This window comes from Sturnus vulgaris, chromosome 3 (genome assembly GCF_052056855.1).
Source record: "Sturnus vulgaris isolate bStuVul1 chromosome 3, bStuVul1.hap1, whole genome shotgun sequence".
NCBI lineage: Eukaryota > Metazoa > Chordata > Aves > Passeriformes > Sturnidae > Sturnus > Sturnus vulgaris.
Window position 1 is genome coordinate 52,346,077 of NC_142245.1, and position 22,079 is coordinate 52,368,155.

The 22,079-nt window shown below is 34.8% G+C and overlaps 1 protein-coding gene across 6 annotated transcripts in view; it reads right to left on the reverse strand.

Annotated features, from left to right (window-relative positions):
* Positions 1–22,079, reverse strand: part of REPS1 (RALBP1 associated Eps domain containing 1) — a 59,758-nt gene that overhangs the window by 21,158 nt on the left and 16,521 nt on the right. For 5 of the 6 annotated variants that reach the window (XM_014879052.2, XM_014879058.2, XM_014879054.2 and 2 more), the window contains exons 3-8: positions 18,841–19,040; positions 12,096–12,243; positions 5,906–6,033; positions 5,262–5,424; positions 4,893–4,956; positions 3,884–4,038 (exon numbers count right to left, since the gene is read on the reverse strand). In XM_014879052.2, the coding sequence (XP_014734538.1) occupies positions 3,884–4,038; positions 4,893–4,956; positions 5,262–5,424; positions 5,906–6,033; positions 12,096–12,243; positions 18,841–19,040 (858 nt within the window). The remainder of the gene's footprint in view (positions 1–3,883; positions 4,039–4,892; positions 4,957–5,261; positions 5,425–5,905; positions 6,034–12,095; positions 12,244–18,840; positions 19,041–22,079) is intronic. The other variant, XM_088161654.1, reaches the window with a different exon arrangement.

A 22,079-nucleotide genomic window follows, 5' to 3' on the forward strand; every position in this document is an offset into this window, starting at 1 on the left:
AAGTTCAGATTACAACTGCACAGTGTATAAGTAACAGGAACAGTTGAAAAAGAGACTGATAAGTAGTGATAAGTAGCTAGACATACTAACATCATGTCAGCAGTCCAAAGAATTAAAACTCTGAACAAGACAAAATACTATACAAAACAAACAAACAGAAAGGTTTAATTAAATTACCATAAAAAAGGACTGCTTCATGGGTATGTGATTGAAGATGACTGCCACAAGAGTATGTTGCACCAAAACTTGCTCGAAATTGATAAAATGGACTGATTTCAGGTTCCTAAAGAGCTGAATTCTGCAGCCTTCTCTTCTGCTAAGACAAGTCAATATTCTGCCTGCTAGTTTTCATTTAGAAGCAGCTAATAACAAATCCAATGTCAAACTTAACTGAAAACACTTGAATACTTGAACAGTCAGTGGTGTACCGGTACCTCTGAAAAGTAACAACTCATTACTGTCTCCAAAGAGCTGCCAGGGACAGCAAAATGCACAGTCAAAACGCTGAAGTCCAAAAAGAAACTAATTGTGCCACCTTGAGGTTAGGGGCAACTGAGGTGCTACTAACATGAAAAAAAACCACACGCAGAAACCAGTAACTCAGAGTTTCAAACTTCCTTTAAATAGCCAGACATGAGGCTGTTTCCATAATGTTTCTGAAACTTCCAGCACCTAGCATCTCGAATTGTTTTCCTTCAGGGAAATCAATAAAAATAGGTTACATTGAGGTGTCAATATCACCAAGTAGTCAAGCTGACATGCCATGGTAATTGTAAACAAAATAATATACTAAGTCCTAAATATGCCAGTGGCAATATTTGGGAAATACATATTCCATGTTAATTGGTCTGAAATGTAATAAGAATAAAAAATTTCTATTAAGTTAAAAAACTCAAAATTCTCATTTCACTGACAGTACTCTAATAACTGAACTAACTTTCAGTGTTAAACACTAAGTCAAAAGATAAAGCTGAAAATTATTATGGATAGACTACATAGCTACCTGCAATTCAAAGAATTCTGCGAATACCTACATGAAACATTCATATGACATTCCACGGAAAATGTTAAGGGTTAAAGTAATTGTGTAAGACATAAGGCATGGCAGAGTCTTGTTCTTACAAAGAAATGGCATTGTGGTACCAACCCAAACAAAAATTCATAGAAAAGCAAAACTTGCTTTTCAACTTTTGTAAAGGTTGGTAGCTTTTACTAACTGAGATAAAATTGAATTTGAAGAAATTACAATCCTGTAGAGATGTCCTGCTGTACCAGAAAAACGCTTACTATACAACTGCTTAATTATACAGTAAGTCTGTGCCATGTGAGAGAAATACATATCTCTAGTAATGAAACCAGATAGCAAGCAAGACCATATCTCAAAAAAGTTTGGAACATCTGCAGCTGGATGCACAGGGGCTGATGAGGGAGAGGCTGACAGACTTCTTCCTTTCCTGTCTGAACACAGGCAGAGGGTGCAAGGAGCCCTCTGTTACTCCTCCTTCTGATGGTCACTAGTTCAGAAGTCAAAATGGAAAAAAAGCAGCACTTTTCAAGTGCAGAGAAGTGCAGAAGATTAATGGGAAACTTTCTAACAAAAGAACAGGATTAATAATGGCGCTGTTAATGCTTTTGAAATAAAGTTTGCTATCTTGCACATTGCTTTAAAAGACATTCAAGCAATTCATCCTCTTCAACAGTTTGACTGTACTTCATTCATACTGAGGCATGTCAGCAGAAGATCATAAACTCGTTCTCTGAGAAAGTTTTATCTCATGCAAAAACTGCACTCAAAAAGACACTCTGGTGTCATACTTTATAGTTTCTATCTCTTAAGACAATTTTGGAAGAAAGCTTTATTGAAATACAACTTTTAGAGGAATTGAAATGGAAAATTATTACCAAAATTTAACTAATTCATCTTTCTAGGCTGATTTACAGTTCTTAAGATGAACAACTGTAATTCATCATGTCCAATAGACAAATCTATCAATAACTTTTAAATTAGTAAATGTATGCTGGAGATGTGGACTGCTCTAACTAAACATAAAACTATAGCAACATCAATAACATAATCTAAAGTATTTTATTTACCATAGAACTTTTGGCAATAAATCATGTTATGTGCTAGATAAGATTAGCTATTTCCAATGCCACTGACACAAATAAATAAATATATAAATAAAATAAAGCTAATTGGATAAAACCCCACAAGTTGGGAAGAACTTGAATTTTTCATTGTAACTCTTCATAACTGCAGAACAAGGTATCAATCAGATTTGCCTAATTTTTAGGCACAGCTGACATAGCAAGGTAATCTTTTAACATTCATTAGAACAGGATAACTTCCCTTTAATACCAGAGGAAGCAGTTCTGCTTCAAATTAATTAAAAAACTGCTTAATAAAAGCAATTTTGCTTCAAATTTAAAGACCACTTCGTACATCATGAAAGTAAGTCAGAAGTTTTATATTAACAAAGTTGCCTGTAAAATGAGAAGAATAAACATACATGTACCACTTCTAGGCTTAGTGTCTGATGTATAACATTTCCAGACAACTTCAGCTGAAATCTACCACCAATAATGGCAATAGAAAATCAAGACAAATATAGCTGTTGGGTACGGAGTTTTTGGGGGTTTCATAGCGTTTTTTTTCCCAGTAACAATGGTTTATATAAATAAATGTTATTTCACTTCCTATCAAGATTTTTGCTTGATCACTTCTTTAACACAAAAATGGAAAGAATGGGAAGGTTTTAGACATTCGCTAGGTATTAGCCCAATTAAGACATTGGTAGCTATTTCTTACCAATGCCTTCATCATAGCAAAATGCTTACTCATACTGAAAACACTTCAGCAACAGATCTTTGAAAAGCCAACCTACTCCTACAGAAAATGGGTTCATTATTAAAGCAGAGATAAGACACACAGTATCTAGTTTAAGAACTCATCAATAATTTTGAGATTATAGTCTGTGACAACCTACAAACATAGTAAGAAGAGAGTCTCCTGAAGTACTGAGAGAAAAATAAATAAAATTCTAGCAAATTCTAGTACTTGTGGACTCAGAATATAACCTGACTTTCCAAGCAAAGACTGCTTATTAGAAAGTAATCTAAAGCAGCTTTAAAATACTCAGTTTTCCTTATCTATTTTAAAATAGAAAAAATAAGATGGCCACAGACATCCTGTTTTCAAACACCACTTTAACATGGAACAGGAGTTTGTTTTTCAGTTATGGGACTGAGTTTTTGGCACATATTAACAAGCACAACTCACATTCAGTGGCTCTTCTGTGAGTACCAAAAGATAAAGGGCAATGCACAGAACAACTAGGTGCCAACACAATGAAGGATAAATCTGCTTTGAAGGCAGGAGGTGAATTTAAAAAAAAAAAGAAAAAAGAAAAAGGTCTCTGGTACTAATCCTGCATTTTTAAACACCTATCCTGCCCTTAGTATTGAATCTGGGAATATTTTTCAAGTACCTTTCATACTTAGAAACTCGTGCCAAATGAGGGTGAACAGAAAGCATACTCATTTAAAAGTGAGTCTAAAGCATAGCTAGATTGGGAAACCGAAATACAACAGCTGGTCATGAATAAAATCTATAGTGTGACAATTTTGTTTTTCTCAACCTTTAAAGGACACAGTATTTCCAAATGTAATAGTGTGTGTGTGTACTGTTCCTAAATAACTGCCCTCTACAGAAATATGTACATGCTCAAAAAAGATTATTGCTTTGAGCAATAAGACTTCTAAAAATTGCACAATGCTTTAGTTCATATCGGCAAATGCTTTCTGCTCATACAAACAAGTATCTGCTGTAACAATTAAACCATAATTTTAAAATACTGACATTTGTGTTGAACCTGTATCTTACCTGCTGAGTCTTCCAAATCAATCAGTTTGGGCATTAAACTTTCAGGTAACTTTTCTGGCAAATCATACCCATTTTTCCTAGCAACTACCAGATGAAATGCAGCACAGAACTCGTCCAGTGTCAGTGCACCATCTTTATCAAAATCTGACAGTTCCCTAAGAAGAAAAACTTAGTATAAATACAATTTCCAAAGGCTATTTTATTTCCAAGAGACAGGCTTCCATTTAGCTACTTGGATGAGCAAAGTTTATCATTCACTTTATCCTACTAAGCATTTTATATTAGCATTACACATGCTTTACTCTTCAAGATGATGAGTCTTCATTCCTAACAGCTTACAGATAATTTAAAGTCACTTTTATCTCTCCTGGTTTTTAGCCCATTTAAGACAGTACTACACAGTATTATTGGCCTCAGATTTTTGGCAAAGTATACTACTGAAATTATAGTGCTGAGGCAATATGATTTATTTTAAATGTGAAAATATCTGAAATAGAAACCATTACACTGAAAGAAAGATAGCACTTGCCAAGGTAAGTCATTTAATGATAGCATGCAATGATGCACTACAAATTCCAGAATACAAAGATATTGAAGATTTGCACAAACTCAAAGCTGAATTTGTCATCATGTACCAAAAACTGGATTTAAAAATGTGAATGTACACATTTCGTTTAAATTTACTTAGACATAAATGAATAAATAAATACAGATTAGGAATTATTTAAATTTAAATGCATTTTTAACAATAAAAACCTCAAATAAATTGCTTTTGACTCTGAAGAGTTTGACATTTTCTCAAAGTGCCTTGTAAATATTACCAGCCCAGACCCATTAAAACCCACGAAAGTACTACTGGCATAAATAAGAGCAGAACTGAGCATACTAATGTAGTACTGAAATTTTACTTAACACTTTCTAGTAAGTAATTACTAGATGTCTACCAGATAGCTGTCATCTTTCTAAACATTTATTATTAATAATTATTTTAAATAATCATCACACTTACCAAATATGAGAAAGTTCAAGAATAGGTAGTTTTGACTTAGTGAAAAATTCTTTAGCTGCAGATCCTAAAAATTGCAACAATAATTTTTAATATTTAAGGCAAATGAAATCATTAGAAGATTCAGACCTACTGTAAAGCTGATGAGTTATTTAGCAACGGTTCTGGGAAAAACGGCACTAATTACTAGGGTTAAATGAAGGAAAAAGGCAAATTAGTTTCTAGTCTTTCTTGAATTACACTGAACAATAGTAGAATTTATCAGCAAAATGCAGAACTTCGTTCAAAATAGTATGCAAGCTTAAACACAAAATAAAGTCTTTGTAACAGAATTGATGCACCCACAATTATATTTTGTAAAGAATAACTTACCTGGTATGAATCCATTTAGATCAGGTTGAATGGTTTTAAACTGATTAACATAATACTGCCTTTGTTCATCAGTTATTTTCCAGGGGTCATCATAACTACTTGATTGCCTACGAATTTCATTTGCTGTTGTAGCTGATGCTACAGTTCGTACTGTTGTCTGGTCCTGAAATGAAATATTTTTCCTCAGTATTATCTACCTAAAATGCTTCTACGAATCCTCAACTTCTTGCCTTCAAAATATAAAGCATAGTTAAAACTCACAGTAGTTTCAGAACTGCAGGAAACCATCAGCAGATGGCATCTCCAGGATAATGACAGGGTATTTTTGCACACTGATACAATATGGAATGACCGCAGGTATGTAAGCAGAAAAAAAAAGTATGGCACATATGCATAAAAAGCTAAATACAAATGTTTTAAAGTCGTAATTGTTGACATTTTAAAAATTAGTAGCTTTCATTTAATCATTCCAAATTAAGGCAACTCAACAGAACAAGTATCTGTTGGGCAAATAGCACTAAACAGACTACAGCACAGATACACAGTAAACATCTGCAATGAAAATTATGAAGAAAAAAAAACAACCGCAAGGATTGCAACATCAATCTGAATGAGGCAAATCAAATACCAATAAAGTGTCACACCTGGACAGAAGCAGGATGCATGGCTAAAAGAGCACTGGTTGGTGGGGTATCTGCAAAACTGACCCAATTTTCTTGATGGGGTGGTGGTGAATGGCCAGACCATATGGGATCACTAGAAGTAGATGAGCCTGAAATTAGAAGAAACATTTCTTTTTCAAAAGACAACCTTGAAAAGTGAGAAAGAACTGTGGATATGGAAATATCTCCTGTCAGGGAGATATACTATAGAATGATGAGAAAAATGAAAACCAAAGTGTACCAAGGTGACAAAGTTCACCTGACATCTCCTGATACCTCACTCCTGTAGATTTTTACATTATGTTAGCTTCCATCTGTGCTAAAAAGACAGAACTGAGGAATGAGCTTATTGAACACATGTAAAATGTAAACTGGATTTTACCCGTTTAATGGGTTTTGAATGAGTTAATAAACACTCCACATTTTCATTTAATTGAAGTAAGCCCCTCTATGGACAAATACTATTTAAAAGCGGCATATGATATCATTCAACTTCATTATCAGTTCTTCTTTTTTATGTTCTAGTTTGCCATTCAAAGAACAGCCTTGGAAATTCCTTTTAAGAATTGGGAGTTTTGGTACAGACAATTCTTTTCCTCCACATCATTTCTACACTAACTTAACTCAGTTGCTTAAAAACAGGACAAGAATAATAAAAAGCATCCATATAGAATGCTGATATCTGCTCTCTAATAACTATCTGGAACACGATAGGTGAGATTCACCCAATGCTCTGCTATAATCTACTTCTGAAGAACTGCCAGTGTTCAATATCTTAATATTAAAATAACAATGAAGTAACTACAGACAGATATGGCCATCCACTGTTCTACTTACAAAAACATCAAAATTCCGTGAAACTGCAGTTGCAAATTAAAAATTTAAGGAACTTGGATCAGACAGAAAACAATCCATTTAGAACAAATCTAGAAGAATCTCAGGACTCCATTCTACTCTTTGATTCCTGAAAGGAATTATGAACTCCTTAAGTCTAAACAACATTTGTGAAACTGATGAATCTACTGTTCTTGCACAAGTAAATGCTTTCTCTTCAAATATGCCAAATAAAGTCGAACTCTGATAAGAATTTTTGCCTCGTATGTAGAAACAGGCTTCCTTTTAAAAGACAAGTCAGCTTCTTCTTTCTGTAAGCCCTCCACACAACAAGAAATAGGACATTGATGTCATGAATTTAATCCTGCTAGCAATATTTAATTTCAAACAATGAACTCCAAGAATTTCTTGTCATGATGCTGACTAAAAAGAAACCTGCTATGACAAGTGCATTCACGTACAGGTAATCAATTTATGAAGCTGACAAACATGAACAGTTTCAGATTCTTGAAGGCTTTATGACACTACACTGCAGTAAACAGAATGAAGGAAATATGAGAATCCGTGAAGCACATTGAGGACTAACATCTTAAGTGACAGTACAACTGTTAGTATACAATACTGCTATTTAATATCTGGCAACATGCAATTACTCTTTCATTCCATAAACGAAAAGTAATAAGAAGAAAGCCTAGAAGCAGTTTATCTTTGCTCTTTTCTTACATACAGTAGTCATAATTGTGCAGAACACATTTAATCTTGTATTACATTGAATAAAAGTAGTATTTGCAGGAGGAGAAATTAATTTAATCATTTTTTGTGGAGGATTTTTTCTAAGTTAGCTTTAATATGCTGAAAAGGCACTATTAACTAATAATTTTGTCTGAAATTCATCCTCCACTTGTGGAAGCTCCTTATGTGGTCTGGAGCTTCTAACGACTTTATCCAGAAATGCTGAGAATAAAGGCAAGGCACCTGACAATGCTTTATTTGCTTTGAGGTTCTTCTTTAGTAGTTCACCTAACTCTCAAATGCTAGGAAGAAACTGAAGAGAAAGACTCAGTCTCTTTCCACCTCGTCTCTTTCAGGACTAACAGACAGAGGCAGACAACATCTTACCATCACTCCTTTTAATATGCAACACTCAAATTTTATTTGTGATACATTGACTTTCCCGTTCTCTGCCTCTCAGACACTGACGTTATTACCATTTATCTTATTTATGTTTACTCATCCTTCAATTCTCTCAACTACTTATCTTGGTACAATTCACTTAATATCCCCACTTATCACAGTATCTGTTCCAAAGCAGTACTTTGACAGCCATGGAAATGCCTGTAGCACCAAACTGATACCTTCAGAGTACTTTACAGGTGATGCAGTTTCCTTTCTCCCTTGTTCGAATAATACCAGCAAGAACATTCTTGCTTTACTGTTCTTGTTATTTACTCTCCAGTACAATGTTTTAGGACACAGGATGGGATAGCTGGGGAACACTGGAGAAAGGTTACTAGTAACCATGGAGACCTGGATCTACACACATACTCATGGATTGCCACCAGCCAATAACTCAATTTGACAAAACCAAATCAGAAACAGGGAGGTGGAAGAGAAACTGGAAGAAAACTGGGTCACAGAGAAGACTCAAAGCCATCAGTCTATTTTAATTTTATGATCTGTCTTCGTTGTAACCCAATGAAGAAAACCTTCAGTGGTCTCTGTGCATCTATATCAGTAAAAACACATGCAACACCACTTTAAATGGAAAATATGTCTAAGACCAATTAGCAGATTTGAACAAGATGGTGAAGTCTAATGCTCTAGGCTTAGTATGAAGACTTAAAAAATTCCTGTAGCTGCTCTATTCTTCCTTTAGCTTGAATATCTTACCAACACATTGATAACTTATGGAAAATTATTTCCTGTGCAATAAAAGCTACCCCCTTTACTTTGAGATAAAAAAGGAAATGTAAGTAATGTTCTATCTATTTACATGTACTTTTCAGTAACTAGACAAATATGGGTTTACTAGAACTAAATTTTCAACTAACTCTGTAAACTAAGAAGAGTTTTCCTTATCAATCTGTGGTGAAACAAAACCAGAAGCTCAATACAATTCTTTCATTAAGATAAAATGCTGGAGAGCTCTTATGCTCAGGTAAGAGTATTCCACTGCTTGTAACAAGGCCAATTATCAACAGTTAATGAAGCATTAACTAGGGGACAAAGGACTATTCAGTCTCCTGTAAGCCCAGTAATTATCTTAGGGCCCTGAAGATGCAAGGAACTATTAGCACAGTAGACATGTCACACTTCTGTCCCTGAAGTGTTCACAAAATGCTACAAAATCCCTCCCAAAGAGAAAAGCATGGCTTAGGACTGCATTTTCTTATACATATTCAGATATCAACACAAAACTCTGATGTCATGCCAAAGAAAGCTAACAAATATCCTAGGACAGAACAGAAGAGCTCAGATTTTAAAAATTTGTTTTAGATCATTATTTGGATACTACCAACATAAATATTCTGCTTTGCTTACAGTCCCAACAGACTACAAGGTAATAAAAAAATAGTTTTCACATTCTGACATGCCACTCAACTATCATTTGAAGTAGGGAAGGGCTCTTTCTCAAGTTTGTCAATGTCAGCAACATTCTTGCAGCTGGAGCTGTAGTGCAAAATGAGATTAAAAGGTAAAAGTATGGACCATTCGTTTTTGCTCTCTTGTAACTACATTAGCTCACATCTCATATACAATTCTGTTTCCTACAAGGTGTCCAGTCACCCACTGGATTAGTCTGTGAAGACTTTTCCAGGCTGGAGATTTAAGCCAGAGCAAGGACATAAAACTGTTAAAAAAATCAAGATCTTATCTTAAACTGCTAAATCAAAAGCACCTGAAAGACTTCAGAGACTCAGGTTTTAACAGACTTCACTCTGACATTTCAGGATGAGATCTGACATAACTATAAATAGTCTACACTATCTTTCATGTAAATCAATGTCTGTCACTGAATTTTAATTCCTAATATTAAAGTAAAATAAACGCATCCTTCGGGGCTCTCTTTACAGAAATTCTTGAAGAGAAATGGTAACAAGCCTTGGCTTCTCATTTCATATTTGTAAGCACACTGAGCTAGTGTGACAGTGCCTCAGAAGCCAGTAATATACATACGAAGCATTAGCACAATCCTAACTGAATTACTGGACAACACAGTGACAAAAAATTGCAAAATCCAAATTCTTTTGCTCTGTTGAGATGATAACAGGTTTTCTTCCCTTTTTTCCCCAAGAAATTGATAACTACAGCCATAAGTTATGCTTTAGATTTCTAATGCAAGACAACGTGTAAGATTTTTAAAACCAACAACTGAGTTATTATCTAATAATTATTCTGCAGTCCAATTCAATAGAGAAATCACTGTTTAACTTTGCTCATAGTGGGAGTTTTTAAATACATCTTTATCCAACAAAAAAGATAGATTTTTGCCCTTCTGGTTTAAGCAACACGCTGTTTATTATCTGACCCACCAGAAACATTTTCACACTTGAGGTTCCATGATTACAGCTGACAACCTCATTACGTGAAATAATGTTTGAGAACAAAGTGAACAACATGCAGAGAGACCGGGTTCTCATTTTGCTTGGATCACAAGTGAAATGGCACAGCACTACTGAAACTATGACACTTCACGTGGTTTCTCAAAAACATCTTGCAGTAGAATCAAGATAAGTTTGTAGTGCTAATCTTAAGAAAACTAACCAACAACCTATCTGGTTCTATCTAAATGTCACGAGAACATAATTTTTCTATAAACACTGTCCTTAAAACGTAGGATCAAGGAGGGGGAAGCTATGAACTGCCTTGAACAGCTGAAATACAAAGCAATAATCAATCATCTGCAGTGCAAAAGGATCATCTACAGTAAATGATACTGACAATTTTTCTCAAAGTAATATATGAAAAGTCACTTTATCTTTAGCATTGCCAGAACAGACAATCTTTCTATAATAGCATCTTAGAATTACTTTAAATAAACTATGAATGTGTTCCAGTATGGAATATAAAATCAAGGAATACTGAGCTAGTTCACAAATATCCTCAGAGAACTTCTGAAAAATTTACCCATTAAACATCACAGGGAAATCATTAAACTGAGATATTAACATGACATTACAACTTTATTTTTAAGATAAAAATATCGAATTTTTCAACACTAGGAAGAGTTTGCATACTGTCCTGGACTCCGTGACTTTTTAAGTTAGAAATCACCTTCAGAGAAACACAAGTCAACTGAACTACAGGAGAAAAAAGGTTGAGAAGTTGAGTGCTGACAGTGCTTGGACTGAGCCCTTAGAAGGGATTATATAAGCAATTTTTAATTGTAAATTGACTGGAACTTAATAGCAAACAACATTCAGTACACTGGCATAAGCCTCTGTATACAACTCATTCCACTTCTAAAGTTTTATCTTCTTATCCAATCAATTCTAATAGAATCCCTGTTACTCCACGGATGCTTAGAATTACAGAATGACAATAACTGAAAGGTAACAGATAGATTTTGGAATATCATAACTGAAATAAACCAAGCAATCACAGTTCAATCTCAAACTACAGCCTACAAAATGCAACATTCTTTAGCAGTACCATCAAAATCAAAACCTGAATTACAATTGTTCCTAAATTTATTAATACTACCAGGTATCAGAAAATAAAACATAACTTTTTAAAATAAAGCATATTAAGGGGAAAAGCTTTTAAGTCTGAATATAGTGATACAATAGCAGGGAGGGTCTTCATGTTAAATGAAGAACATTGAAGGATGAAAAGCTTCACTGAAAAAAGTGGTTCTACCTTGACAGATTGGAAATGCAGAAGCCTCAGTTATTTACATAAACTTTAAAGAAATCAAATTAATTGTTCTGGCAATTCAGCTAATCTACCAGAAATATAATTCTACCAGAAATACAAGCAAATAATATATTATCTACTGCCTTCCCTTGAGGCCCCCACATTCTCAGGTATACTGACAGCTTCTGCACAATTTCAACAGGATTATCAGTTTTGTTTTAAAAACTTTCCACTGGAAAACTTAAACACTCTTTTTCCCTCCCTCCAAACACTTAGCATTTCCCATGTGACACTATTAAATGGATCTGCCATATGCAAGACCACAGATTTCACAGTGCTGCTATCAACACAGACACTTGAATCTGCAAGGAAATTTCCAGACTGGAAACACAAAGATAAATAAGTATAATAAATGAGCTTAAGACAGTTTAAGAATTCCACAACTCTGGGTTACCACTGAAGCTTAACAAGACATTTATACCTGGTTGTACTTCACTAAATGGAGCCCAAAAAGGTCCAGCCAGAGGTCGCTCATTATTCCCTCCGCTGGGATGGCGGTTGTGCTTCCTCCATGTATGTGGAGAGGTTGGTGGGGATTGCTGTGGTGAAACAACTGGAGATGTGGACTCCTAATAAAACAAAGGAATCTTTTAAGTTTTTTACTACATAACTAAATACATAAAAGCCTATCTAAAACCATTATTTCTAGAAACAATTATCACTGCAGTTAAACCTTATTTCAGAGAGGGAAAATTTTAGTACTTATTAAAATGAGAAAACAGAAGAAGTCAGGTACAGTATAATTAGGACTGAACACATTTACATCAAACTGTAATCGAACATATTTTTAACTTGGCGTTCTTAAAACAACATCAATGGTGGGTTAAGTAACTTAGTTTAATAATCTAGTTTCCTTTGGAGCTCACTTTCACTTGTGATAAAAGTTACATTTGAAACCAGGTCTCAAAAGAAATACTTACTGTGCAATTTATTATCATACCCAATGTTAATCAAATGATTCACAGTTATTTATTTTCATTTAAAACAAATCAGAACTAAGGATTGGTGAAAAAAAAATCACCAAATAGGACATTTTGTTTTTAAATATGCAAAAACACAGATACAAGTTTTAAAAAATAATTATGTCAGCTAGGATATACTTCTCCGCTGTACAAGGCAATGTTGCCATGATGGTAAGGCTCACACTTCTCTTTAATCCCATACTGTACTATATTCTTCCTGAACAGATGGGAAAAAAGAGAATCACATGTGCAATTTCTACATGGAATCAATTCTCATAAAACATTCAGATTACCACTTCATTTCAAATAAAATGGAAAAATATTTTATATTGTACAAAGTATTCATGTAGTAGAAAGCAATTTCTTCCCTATATCTTTATCTTTTGAAATTCTTGTTTGTCAGTTCTCCCAATTTAAACTGAACGGTATTAGTGGAAAACAAGTAAAAGAAAGTAAAACTTGAACTCCAAATACCCTGAAAAGTAATAACAAAGCCAAAACCCTCAGAATCTGTTTCAGCAGTACACAGAAAGTTTGGTACTCTATGTAAATAGGCGTTAATGTACTATCAGTACCAACAGACTGAATGTAGGCTTCCCCAAAATTACCCAAACCGATTTACTTTGCCTAATATTCATTTGCAATGGCAGGACATTCTTATCCTCACTGGTACACGGAGGCAAGGAGTCAGGGTTTCCTGAGTGCCACTTGCAGGCTGGAAAATGGAACTGAAATTGAATGGCTACTGTGCTTAGCATTGTGCAACAGGTGATAGGAAAACCATGACACTGCATCATTTAAATAAATTAAAAGCATACTGTTCCATTGGTTTTTATATAAGTCACCTTTTAGCAAACAAGATTTGAAGGATTTTTGAATTTTTTAGACAAAACATCATGGAGTAAACAGATAAAGCTATGCTTGAACTCAGATGTTATTCATTTAATCCAGTATTTTTACAAATCAGATGGTCCAGAAAGACACAGAAGAAAATCTGAGGCAGAGAAATGTATGGTAGTCTACCTAGAGGAAACTACTCACTATTCCTAGTAACTGCATGTGAACATTAGAACTTCACAACAAAGTCATCATGAAGCAGTCCTGCCCTAGGCTGAGAACTGTGACTCTTCAGTAAGCCTCTGCCTAACAGCTGGCAGAGGAAGAAATTGTAAAAATGATCCCCAACTTCAAGTCTTCTAAATCTTTACTTTACACGTGGTTCATGTGATTCTGTACAGCATGGAGTAACAGTAATCAGATCATCAGAAGCACAAACATAGGAAATAATTAACTTTGTTCTCAGTGTACAAAAAACCATTATATCAGAATTCTGAACATTTACACATTTCCCACAACTGATTTGGAGCTTAGAGACTCCAAAATTATTAAACAGCAAAAGCATGTCACCAGCTCTGATGTAAAAAAACTTCTGGAAGGGGGACAATCCACATTTTTAGCTTTACTGTCATCATGAGGCACACATTCCCAAGCCAGTTTAAACCCAGTTTAGACAGCATTACTGCAGCACCATCTTTCCCTTGTGCAATCCTAGTCACTCAAATACCACTCATGGCATTCCTTCACCTAGCTCACTAGAATCTTAAGACAGCTAAAACCCTCAGCTGTTTTTTAAAAACATTTATATATACACACACAAATATGTATGGCCATCATACCAAAGAAGAAAATGACCCAAGGTTCAGTGAGAACTTCTCCACTTGCAGCACACCACATTTTTCAAGGTGGGATGTGTGGTTCAGCCAGTTGAGGAAAATAATAATTAAACCACAGACAAATTAAAAAGGGATCAGTAACAGCATGAGAAATGATACTGGTATTTTTGTGATTCCCTCAACAAATGAACTGCACTACATTTAACCTGAAACTAAGCATAACTCAGTGAGGTGTCATACAAGATAGTTCCAACAATGTGGAAATTAATACAAGGATCTAAGGTGCAAAAGAACTGGCTATAGAAGGGGCAAAGCTGGATTGTGTTAGAATGGGAATTACAAGATTGAAGGGAAGTTTCTACTAATGTTCTTGAATGACTGATTTGGACAATAACCTAGTTTGATACTTAAGGTAACTGATCATGCACACTACATAGCACGCTTACTAATTTTGACAACAAAGGTAACGCAGCAGACAGATGGGTCCTTTTCAGGACATAAGGAACAGTCAGCAATCAAATTTTAAAATGTAAAATACAGTTTTTCTTGCATAATGAATGTTAACACCAAAGGCCATAAAGAGAAGACTGGATGCACAGGTCAACTATCAGATCCCTACAGTATGTTAGGTATGACAGATTTGCTTTTTTCACAGCTGCCAAGGTATACGAGACGAGATATATCAAACAAAAACCGGAAAGAACCCCAGAAAATAGTACTAATACTGCTGAAATATCACTTGGAACAAGAAATGTAGCAAAATATTTTCAATAAACTTGAATTCAAATTGGATCACAGATAGAGAAGGATTAAGGATTACTGGTAACTGCTTTATGAAATGTAACCGAGACTATGGATTGTTTTGTCAAGCAAAACAGAGCTAAAGTGGAATGCAATAGTTTTCCAGTAAATACTGGTAGTGCCCTGCAGCAAATACTAATGACAAAGTTGTTAAATGAACAGGCTGAGCTAAGTGGGAATTCCCACCATATTTCCATGAATATTCCTAAGGCCCTGGAATAGTTTTCCCCAACAAAGGCAGTGTGGAAAAACAGGCTTCACAGTTTCAAGAGAGAACCCTGATCTTTTAAAAAACTCATCCAATAAAATTTCTTATAATAATAAAAAGCTAGATGCAATGACATATGAGATCTTTTCCAGCCCTGTGCTTGTAAACCATTTAATACATATTTTATCTAAAATTACCTGTTCAGTCTACAAACAGAAGTGCACAGAGATGAACTACTGGCAAAACTTTAAAATAAGGTCATACTAGTTTTCATACAGTTGAAAGAATTGAAATGATCAAATTCTGCCTACTACAGGTACCAAATTTGAACTTCTCCTCCTAAGGCTGCAGTGACAGCACTAAATCAGTATGATCTGGAGTGCCAGTAATATGCTTAATGCACCCATAGGCAGGGGAGTACCTGCTTCACCTTTTATTTTCGCCTGGATACAGCAAGGTTCAGCCTGTAAGCATTTATCAGACACGTGTTTTTCATATGTTAAAGTCGCAAAATCTATTGAAGCTAGATACCTCCTTTCCCAGAAAAGAGGTGAAAGTATCCTAAAGCAGTACCTAATCAACATTGTATCACACTTAACACAACTGAAAAAAGTATTTAGTTTTGTGTTTTGCTGTTAAAGCCAAAAACCATCTGCAACACTGAGAATATTTAGTCACTCGTCAGCTACTTTCAGAAGACACAAAGTTCCTCCTCATCTCAATATTGTTGCTTCTTCTAAGAAGGTTTTCAGTTACACTGTGGTAGCCTACTTAAGTCACTACAGTGCTGGTATTGATGTCACACTGCCAGCAGAAGTGCTCAAATCTACTTAGCCTCTATTTCATAGGAAAAAGAAATTCTGTCAGAAGAAAAAAAAATATTTTCACCGTGTTTGATCTCCACTAGGACGTGCAGCTAACATGCTATCCAGTGCGTGATGCCATCTTGCATTACTCAGCTAGACTCCTAAAATCAGTTCTGCAGCTTCCATGACAGCTGGGCATGACTTCAGTCATCTTCCAACAATATTAAAAAGACAAACTTCTGCCCAGTGCTATATTTATTAACTACAAAAGCTACCACAAAATAATTTATAGCTACTCTTCGGAAACACAACCTGACTGCTATTTCCTGATTCCCTGCCTCAAAGTAAAGCTCATTGAGGGAACTGCTGAAATAATACATTGATAAACAAATAGTTTTAGCTAGGACATTTCAGTAGACAATACACTGAGCAAAATTCTTCTACATAAATTACTTGTGATTAGGAGACGTTATACTATGCATGACAAATCTCAAAAATATGGAAAGCTGCCTATAAATGAACCAGTTTTTATAGATGAAGATACCTCATGATTTCATACAAATATTTCAGCCATAGCATTTAAAGAAATCATTGTATTTTCAAGTGCTGGTCATATTCTCCAAGCCACAAACAGTTGAAGAAAAAACAAAATCAGATTTGCTAATGGAGTATCTAACAAGTACAAGATAAGCTCCATGAGTGAAATATCCAATTTTAACTGACATATTCCTCCAGAAAGAAGAGTGATCCCTACAAAGATGACACGTTGTGATTTCTTGTCAGACTTCATCTCTTCAAATACTCATCAGTCAAAAGGTGGAATGAGAATTCAGAACCTGAAAATCTTTCTAGATTTTATAAACCTGAATGGTATCTCCAGATGAAGACAACTATATCAGTAATTCCCATGAAAACATGGATAAAAGCTGAACTTATCTTTTACAAAATAACCCGATTAGAATATTTATATGGTTAAGTGAGAAATCTGGGCTCAAGCCCCTTTCTCAGTTTATTTCTAACCTGGTATCTGAATCACTAAGTATTCTACTGGGACAAGAAGGCTGCTTGAATGGGTTCATTGTACAGTCAGAAATGTAGCATCAGCCACAGAACATTCAGTTTTACAACAGGGTGCAAAATTAGACAATACTTCCCCAATGTTCTAGACCATGAATACAACTTAAAACTGCTGGAATCAACACTGTGTTGTCTGTTACATTTGTTCCACATCTGTTTTCTGGGCCAGATCTCTCAAAGACTTACAGAGTTTTTTTTTTTATTCTGATGATCTCAGACAGACTTGTGTAAAAGAGAGATACCAAGTTGCTTTTATCAGTCAAGACAGAGAAATGAAATTGGGATGCACACACACTTTTGTGAATACGTGGCTTCTTTATTCTTAACTTGAAGACCTCAAATATCAGATTTACTTTTCTTTTTGTTATTTTAACATTATGCTACTACAGATTCCTGTATCAAATTACAACTGTTCACTAAATAAACTCAACATCATGATGGAAGCATATAAATCACAGTTTCAACCCAACTAAAACCTCACAAACAGATTTAGGAAATCTGCCATGTGCAAAGTACTTGGTAGCTCTCTCAAACACACCTACTCAAAACTAGACAGCAAAAAGCTATCTTGAGACCTACTGCTAGATCTTTTTGCATTATATTCCCCATCCTCCCTTTGAATGAAAGGAAGTGGCAGCCAAACACTGATTATGGATTTCCTCTGCTAATTTACTTTTTCTTTATATTGGATCACTCTGGGCTATTTCCATAGAGACTAATAAATGTTTATGAGTGATTCCTTGATTCCCACAGTGACTATGAGACATTTGCAAGTTCCTCGATTCTTTACAAAATAAGCCCAGAAAAAAACATACCACAGGGAAGAAAACAGGTTATTCAATACATATACCCAGCAAAATTTAGCATTTGTACTCAGCTCTTGTTTGTAGAAAAGACAATCAGAAAGTACTTCCCCATGGAAAAAGAGCATCAAGACTGTAAACCCAAGGAATTATGTATGAGAAAGCACAGTTGTAAGTCTTTACAGGTTTCATTAATTCAGACATCTTGTCACTTAGGATGAAAGAACCAGTGAACAAAAAGTAATCAGTTTTCTCATTATTAAAACATGAGAAAAAGCTATTTGAAAACTTTGGTCTGTTTTCCTGGTTCTCAATGTCTCTCCTTCACAGTTAAACTGCTGAACAATAAAATGTGAGGCAGAAAAAGCAACTGTGAAAATTTACAGAACTTTTTCTAAAGACAATATTTCAGATTTACACTTATTGGAGCATGTTGAAGGACTAGAAATTCAGTCTTCCACGGCACTCAGTATCACTGTTTCAATGACCAGGAAACTGATGGGAACCAGTTAATAAATTACCTATTAATACCATAATAACTACAACTATATATTTGCCATGCCTAACTTACACACTGAATTTTTCTGTCTCAAGTCTTTGTCCATTACTGCAAATATTTTAAACACAGACTTTAACACTTCATGAAAATGTGTATATTAAATCCTACATGCAAGTATTTCAGAGGAAGATATGCTCTTTGTGTACAAAATATATCAGTATACAGTTTTTAAAAAAAACAATATTGAAAGTAACCTAGCTTAGAAGCCCTATCAAATTGACATCTACACAGCAAAGTACTGACTAAGGATCACATTTAATATTTTAAGTTAATTTACCTGTTGATCAGTTGATGTACGCTGCTGAACTGCATCATGGCTCACAGAGCCTTTTTTGACTTGTATCCTGCCAGGTGGAGGAGGAGGAATCACGCCTGAATATGAGGCTGGGTTATCAGCATCTGAAGAATACAAGGCTGTGTGTCTTGACTCTTGTTCATTCTTTGACACAACAAATCTGGGAAGAGGGAGGTCCTTTACTGTTAAAAAAATAAAGCAGGACATTTACTATACATAAGTATTATGACTAAAAATAGAAACACTGTTCTATTTTGAAGTTCAAATTTCACATGTGACTCAATTCCTTACACACTGAGACTGCTGCTACAGTCAAGCCAACATCTGGCAGCTGGAAAAAGCGAATACCTATTCTGCATTAGACGTCAAGATTTTGCTACCCAAGTTGTGACTTTGGTACACAAAGACGACTTCACACTGCTCCATCACAGCTTTACACCACAACTGTGCATTAAATGCAGCAGCAACCAGATAACCTGGATCTATATAATTTTTTGTTCCTTTTGTCAACATTTCATTACTGAAGCATGATTTTCAAAATTTATCTACCATTTCTAGCGCATACAAAGAAGTAGAGTCTCTTCACATAGAATGGTTCATCAGCAAAACAAGTGCCAAAATACTGCAGTGTATTTAGCATCATCTTTCAGTGAGCTAATGTCATGTTCTCATATTTACAACAGATAATATAATCTTGCCATATCACAGAGTATGACTATTGCTTAAAAACATTTATGCATACTTTTCTACAACAAAAGCTAAATTAACTGATTGGGAATACTGGAACTACAACTGGAAATATTCCAATGTCACCTCACTTTGACATGAGCAACTAAAATGCAAAGTTTCTACAAAATGCTAGGAAACCCATTAGCTTTATGTACCATGGTTCAGAGTAGCACAACATAGAAATGAGACTATGCAAACCTTCAATTACCCATTGCAAGATTTCTACCATTTTTATCCCAACTGCAATCTTCTTAGCGCTCCACTTTGAATAAACACAAATTGTGAATTTGCTGTACAGCTTACTTGGAAATTATGTCTCCAACACAAAACAAAATTACAAGCATGGCTCAAATTTAATTTCTCTTGCTGACTGCCTACGTAAATTGCTTCTGCTACTGAGAATGAGTCAGTGGTACTACAACTATATTAAAATACAACATGAAATTGCATACTGGTTATTACATCAGCATTGTACCCCATGCTGCAGCAGGAAAGTAACATAACTAAACAGCAAACCACAGCCAGCCAAAAAGTGAAAAAGCCATTACATACAAGTGAAAATGTGTATGTCTGCAAAACCAAGAAAATACAGACACCAGATGATCCAACTGACACAGGGCAAGTCTGTGCAATCAGCTGTACCAGCACGAGTCACTAAATAATAAGAGGACTCAAAAGAAACACAAAATACCCTGCTGTCTTCTTTAAAAGCAAGACTAGATAAATATAGGTTTGTTTAGCTCTACTGAGTTCCTATGTGACTAACTTGCTATTTTTACCTCTCTCCTCTCTGACTTTTTCCAGTAACAGCAGAAAAATCTCATTTCAATGCAAATATTTGTTACCATTCAGAAATCCCTCAATTATATATGTGGGAGCTGTCATGAATGGAACTAACCTTGATACTGAATATATTAAAGAGTTCTCTGTACTTTTTATGCCCACATCCCTCTTAATATTTTCTTCCACCAAAACCTGCATTCCTTACTTAAAAAATAAATATTGCTTTGAAATAGACACTGCTCATTCATGTCTCAATTTTTAGCTTCCTGGAAGGAAAATTTTCTGGGACAAAAGAACAACAGCTTTGGAGGCTTGCAGTATAATAACTAATGCCAGTATTCTTACTCTACTGTCCATCTGAGTAATCAAAAGAGCACTTAAGAATCAGTTGGACCACACTTATGTTAGACTTAGTGTTAAAAATTTGACTGAGTTTCCACTCAGCAACTCAGATAAAACAGATTTCTTGTCTACTGACAAGACACACACCAAAAAGCAAAAGGAACAAGTAGGAAGGTGAAAGAAATTTCCAAGACAAAAGAAAGAAGAAAATTAAGAAAAATGAATGAAATGCATATAAAATGGAGAACTAAAAAGTAGATGTCCAAAAATATAAGCTTTAACTAATTTAAAATGTCTAAAGAGAGAAAGAGTATACAGCTTAGTTTCAGATGGCTCTAACAGTTCATCTTCAAGACATCTTGGAGATGGAATGTGGGTAGAACTAAATTTGCAAAGCTCAGAATCATTTTATCAGCCTGCTGCATTTTAGTTGTTGAGTTAGCTGTTACAACAACACTTGAATCATTCTAGAAGCAGGAAATTCATAGATAGGACTGGAACCACTGCAACCAAGGCAACAGACCATAGCTAAAAACAGTTAGGGTAAAAATAAATGTTCTCTCTATTGTACTTGATGCATTTTGTAGGCTTGGAACCAGTTACAGAAAATTTTCCTAGAAGTTCAGAAATCATCACAAGTATTTCTAATATTGTCACGAATCAAGGAAATTAACAATGTGAAATTAAAGTTCCAATTGCTGTTAACTTTATAGCAACATATTTTATATTTTGAAATTAACTCTGTACGTTCATTTAATTATTTCCTTCAAAATTCTTGTGATTTCTCATTTTTTTAAATAGAAACACTTCTTCTGGTTAAGGCACCTTGCATTAAAATAAAGCCAAGCTTATAAAATCCCTGTAGAAAGCCTATATACAGATTTGTATTTCCTTTCTCCAACGGCCATTTGATGAGAAATTCCATTTTTTATCAAGTTCCAGTCTTATCAGTTTTAGAAGATGAAGGTTTTTTTTCCAGCTTTCTGATTTTAGGGCATTCTGCTACAACTTGCTAAAGCTTTAGATTAGGGAACACATCAGGAAAACTAGGGTAATAGTTTACAAACACACAGTGGCTTATAAACAGAAAGGAACTTGAATAATAGCAAAACATTGAGTAAAATAATGCACTTTTCCAAAAAGCTACAAAACTCTATGAAAGCAGTATAAACAGTTTGTATGAGCCTAGAGTAAACATAACTGTGAAAGTATAGACAGTGATTCCTTTATTTTTTATCACTTTGTCAAATACTTCAATCACATCAGACTGTTTTTAACAGTCTCCTTAACTGCTGTTTAATCTATATCCTTTAGACACAAAAACCTCCTACAACTTCTTTTATTTACTAGCATATAAAAATCATAAC